The sequence below is a fragment of the Triticum dicoccoides genome, chromosome 7A, assembly GCF_002162155.2.
Source record: "Triticum dicoccoides isolate Atlit2015 ecotype Zavitan chromosome 7A, WEW_v2.0, whole genome shotgun sequence".
Lineage (NCBI taxonomy): Eukaryota > Viridiplantae > Streptophyta > Magnoliopsida > Poales > Poaceae > Triticum > Triticum dicoccoides.
In genome coordinates this window covers 330,868,392-330,874,085 of record NC_041392.1, presented here as the reverse complement: position 1 = coordinate 330,874,085, position 5,694 = coordinate 330,868,392, and the positions used below count along the sequence as shown (strand labels likewise).

Here is a 5,694-nt window from a genome sequence, read left to right as displayed (position 1 = left end):
CCATTGTTTGCTCCAATGAAACTGTTGCTCGACATTATTCCAATTTTTTTTAACCTGCCTGAACAGCCCAGAAGGCATCGAAACACTCTGCTCTCATCTTGAAGTTCCACATACAGATGTTCGGATTCTGATGTTAGCATGGTATGTCACTGTTCTCTAAAATTCTTTAGTGGTGATATCATTTACCGAAATATCTAATGGACATCTATCTTGTATCAGGAAAATGGGCTGTGAAAAGCAAGGTTATTTTACTCTGGTATGCATTATATTTTTTAAACTGTTCAAAATGTTTATTGGTATGATATATCGCACTGTCTTTCTGATTTTTGACTGGTAGTACTCTGTTGATAGGATGAATGGAGAACTGGGATGAAAGCTCTGCGAGCTGATAGCATCAGTAAACTGAAGAAAGCCTTTCCTGAACTGGTCCAAGAAGTGAGTGTTCTATTCCACAAATATTTAGTAACTACTCCCTCTGTTCCTAAATATTTGTCTTTCTAGAGATTTCAACAAGTGACTACATACGGAGCAAAATGAGTGAATCTACACTTTAAAATATGTCTATATACATCCGTATGTGGTAGTCCATTTGAAATCTCTAAAAAGACAAATATTTAGGAACGGAGGGAGTAGTATATTAAATATATTTGAAAGGTTTATACTTTTCTAAGGGTGGAAATTACCTATGATGGGCCCTACTAGTTATGTTAAAACAGAATTTGAGTACGGAAGGCTTGTCATGGGAATGGAACAATGAGCTACCATTAAACGATGATACTTTTAATTGTACTGTAACCGGCTTGCTCATAACGTGTTCTTTACAAACCAGGTTACGAGGTCCTCTAATTTCCAGGATTTCTATCCATATGCGTTCCGTTATTGCCTAACAGGTAGTCACACTTGCTATTCTTATGACACATTTTTTTCCTTGATAAATACTTATGACTTGGTTGTGCACTTGTGCTTGCTCAGAGGACAAGAAGAAGTGTATAGAAATACCTGTTGCTTGTGAGTTATTGAATCTAGTGTTGAGCTTGCAGTTCCGCCCGCAGGTTGAAAAACTTATTAATTACCTTAAGGTAACGGTTGATTCAATATTTTAATTTATTGGTCCCATTCATCTAAGGGACTCGTATTTTGGTTGATGTGCTTATTTATGTGAGTTTGGGTTTCAGCATCAAAATGAGTACAAGGTTATAAACATGGATCAATGGATGGGATTTCTTCGGTTCTGCAATGAGGTCATGATTTAAACGTCAACCCCATGTCCCAGCATCTTTTTTCCCCTTTTGCTTCCTTTTTGTGTACAGTACTTAATAACATTTCCTTCTCATACTACTAACGCTGAATCACATTTCATTCAGATAAACTTCCCATCACTTGACAATTATGATGCAGACCAAGCTTGGCCTTTAATTTTAGACAATTTTGTTGAATGGTTAAGAGCAAGTGAAAATTAGCTCTGTTGTACTGAGTGGTGGTGAAGATGCAATCCAAATGTAATACTCAGAAATGTAAGTGAACTACCTTATCTTGTTACCCTATGACTTGAGATATATGGGATGTGGTATCTCTCCTAAAAAGAAATAGGAACTCCATGCAAGCATTTCTAATCAGGAAGAAGATATGGATCATTTTCCTTCAATCACACAGTTGCATTCATGCAATTTTGTTGCTGTCCTTTTTTTTCAGCACCTTGGAGAATTTTGGAGGATGCAGATCAAGCTCGTTTGTGACTGCTCTGTTCAGAGTCTGGTTTTAGAAATTATCAATCGCCTTGTAGTTTGCCTTTTGCTTTCTTTATACTTGATTTAAATACTTTGCAGGGTCATCATCTAGAATTTTACATTGTCATTCTCTATATTTGTATTATTCAATGGCTTCGTAGGTGTGTAGTTTTGAGAGCATGCAAATTTTCTGGAAGTCTTGAAAGAACATGTTGGCATATGTTGTTCCTCTCTTGCCCTGTTGGTCCATCCCATATCCCGAGAACAGATTATTTTACTGCTCCTTTCGGCCTGACGTGCATGTGGGCATAATCTACCTCGAGGCATATATATAGTTTTAAAAACCGCGCTAAACTGTCGGTCCGACCAGAAAAACAGGAAACTGGCGCCAAGTTTGTTTCAATATGTACCGGTCTCTTAGTAAAACCAAAAATATGTTTTAAAAATTAGGCAACCTTGAGGCAAGACATGCTAAAGGCCCAATAACCAATTAGGCTAATAACATTTCATGATTTATTAATGGTTTACATACAATATTATATGTGGTCAAAATTTTCAATAATCACCTTAAATATTTGTTTTTTTGTTGCAAATACCGATGAATCGACGGTCTGACAAGTAAAAACCTGAAACGAGTTTAGTTTTTGAAACTATGCCTAGAACACAAAGTAACATCTCATGCAGGTTCCCCAAATGTTATATTTAAGGGGAAATTTTAGGTTTTGAGGGATCAAGGCCTTTATAGCATATCCTCAAACTGTATAATTCTCAAAAATATAATTTTTCATCATGTAAACCGTAGTCATTTCACCTAGTTGTACTTAGAGCATGTATTTGCTCCTAGTGGTGTACTACTATTTTGTGGAATGTAGGTAGTGGTTATGACCGATTTGATAGAAAAGAGGGGAATAGTGTGCATTTTTCGTTAGGGATTCCCTAGAATAAAACATCGTGTCTTTTTTCGATTCCTTATGCGGGATATCCAATCAATTATGTTAGAGTAAAATGAAAGTAAAGGGAGATTGAAAGTGAATTGATGATTAGTCCGGATTTCTATTGATTATTCGGAGGCACCCCCCCTCCTAACACTCCCCCTTGTACAACACCGCTCCTTGAATGTTTCATCATTGAAAACTTCTTGTACATAGATCTTCCATCTTTAGAAATCTTTCGTATAATCTTGAGAGTCTTTCCCAAAAACCCCGTGGAAAAAATATGAGGAGAATAGAGTAGATATGTTGCTGAGACTACTTTAAACCCAATGGGAAAAAGAATAAGGAGAAAAAGTCAACATATAATGATTATTGTCTTCTTGATAACTCATATGAGAAAACCTTTGAGAAAGGAGAAAACTCATTGATGAGTTTGGAGAACAATAAATATGCCTTGTATACTTACCTTTAAAAAACCAGTGGGAAAAAATAGAAAATATTGCATATGTCGCCTCGTTAAAACCTTTTATGAAAAACTTCGAGGGAAAGCTCATAAGGGAAAAGAGTGCGATCTCATATGTCATTGAAAACTCCTTTAACACCCAATGGGAAAAATATATAAGGACAAAAAGATATGACATATCATGATAATTGTCTCTTTAACTCAATATGGGAAAATCCATAGATTTTAGAGGACAATAAATATGTCGTGTATACTTTCATAAAAACCTCGGTGGGGAAAACAGAAAGTATGACATATGATCTCATGTTGATATTACCTCATTAAAAACCTTGATGAGAACTTGTAAAAGTAAACTCATAAAGGGAAAAGGAGTATAATATGGTGCTTTGAACATGAGTAGTTTAGGGGTAATTCAGGAAGATACTCCCCCGATACTTGCATATCTTGAAGCCATCAAATACCAATTCCATGGACATGTTTCTAGAATGTTGAAGTTGGCAGAGACTTCAGGTTGTCACATGATTTGACTTGCAAGATGAACAATATAAAGATATTGCTTACTATGTACCCTGTTTGCATCCAGACAACACAAGCAACATTATATTTGAGAAAATGGTTGGTGGATGTAGCCACAAAGGTATGTTTCAAAGACTTTCATGGTATGGCTACCACACCTAGGAGGAACACAAAGGTTGTGTATGATCTAACATAGTGGGGATCTGATTTATTTATCCAATGATATTGGTGTCCAGATTTCTCTGAACTGAAAACTAGGACAAGCTATTTGATGCCATGGAGATATCAAAGATATTCTTGAGCCCCAACCAATTATGTTATGTCCCAATATCGCATTCTCATCAACTCATGGTTTTAATGGATCTTTCTCTATGTCTAGAGAATGAAGCCATGCGAGTTATGGATGCATAAGATTTGTCCACAATGAATTTCCCCAACATATTTTGAATATAGACAACATAGCGTACCATAATGTATGAGTGAAGGTGATTGAGGTTTTACCCAATCCTTCATCTCAAAATCCATCATTAAGATGATCATGTGCTTTGTCATTGCTGGAGTAATCCTTGTGTATGACAAACATGCATGGGTAATCATCATTGTAGGAGTAATCCTTGTGTATAAGAAACTCACTATGTCAGTTGTACCAAAATGTACCAACAGCAATAACTCATATAGTGACTTATTGGTTTTTTACACACTGTATGTTGTGTTTTGCATTTCGATTCAGAAGTGAGATTCCATTGGGAACCATCTATGTCTGAATCTAGTGATCGACATGGATATGTAATCACTACATCTATCAACTGCATAGATAGATGATTTTGTACTGCCAATGATATAAGTTATCAGAAAGAGATTCCATCTCTAGAGCATAGTTGGGTATTCGTGTGAACCCTTGTGCTACAATACTTGCTCTATGTTTCACCACCTCGTTGTTCTCAATTCTGTTTCCAGAAGAAAACTGGTGTAGGTATTGCTTATATGAATACTTTTCCCTTTACCGAGCAAGATTATTTCTACCTAGATTATACCCTTTGCTCGAGTTCAGTCCGAGTGTTGTTCACTGTCAGGACCCCAATTCCAAGCCACATCGATCTAGCCGGTAACACCTCATATCATTTTGCGGCCTCACGCACGGTATCCCACGGGTGTCGCCTTACCATGGCCCGGGACCGTTTGCGCCTTTTGGCTCACGTATATGATAGTGTTGCTAGCATCCATGTGACAGAGAACCCGGGCCGACATGGCTAGTCGTGAACCCAAAGCGGCACAGACCTATGGAGACAGGCATACATGAATCACATCGAGCATGTCGATCATCAGCGAGTGATTCCGGGCTGTAGCACTGGGCTAACAGGACTCCGGAAGTCTCCGCGTGACATTTCCCCGGAGGGACAGACATAGGAATGAAGTGAAACACATGCCCGAAGGGACAGACATAGGAACGAAGTGAAACATATGCCGGCCAGTCAAGTGTCCTGAACAGTAGTGCTGGGCTAGCAGGACTCCGGTGAACCAGGCTGTAGCGGACTACTATGGCTCGAGGAACACTAGACTACATTTCCCCATAAGAAAGGCTGCCAAGATAAACAACTAGATTGTCGGATCCCACTCATACCAAGCATTTCAATCATACACACAATATGCCCGATATGAGTACATACAACATGGCATCACAACAAAACTCTACAACTCAAGTACTTTATTTAAAGGCTCCAGAGAGCCATACATAACATGTTCATACAGACAGGGGTCACATGACCTGACACTCAAGTCATACAATCATACAAGCACATGCGGAAGCAACTAGTCTGAGTACAGACACTAGAAAGAAAGAAAGTTTCTCGAAGCGTGTCTATCTACATAGGGCCCTCCATGGCCAGGATCACCACCTGGGTGGCTAGTCACTCGTCGACATCAAGGTCTACGTAGAACCCATCGGAGGGGGCGGTGTTGTCGTCCGAAAACAGTAATTAAGCAAACATGAGTACAAGGGTACTCAGCAAGTCTTACAACAGAACCTACTATAAATGCTTATTCTCAAGAAGGAGGT

At 38.4% G+C, this 5,694-nt stretch overlaps 1 protein-coding gene across 2 annotated transcripts in view; it reads left to right on the top strand.

The window, feature by feature from the left end:
• Window positions 1–1,981, top strand: part of LOC119330973 (DCN1-like protein 4) — a 4,516-nt gene extending 2,535 nt beyond the window's left edge. For both annotated transcript variants that reach the window (XM_037604122.1, XM_037604121.1), the window contains 8 exons: window positions 67–141; window positions 220–256; window positions 352–435; window positions 830–890; window positions 973–1,079; window positions 1,176–1,241; window positions 1,365–1,514; window positions 1,693–1,981. In XM_037604122.1, the coding sequence (XP_037460019.1) occupies window positions 67–141; window positions 220–256; window positions 352–435; window positions 830–890; window positions 973–1,079; window positions 1,176–1,241; window positions 1,365–1,460 (526 nt within the window). In that variant the 3' untranslated portion in view covers window positions 1,461–1,514; window positions 1,693–1,981. The remainder of the gene's footprint in view (window positions 1–66; window positions 142–219; window positions 257–351; window positions 436–829; window positions 891–972; window positions 1,080–1,175; window positions 1,242–1,364; window positions 1,515–1,692) is intronic.
• The last annotated feature ends 3,713 nt before the right edge of the window (window positions 1,982–5,694 follow it).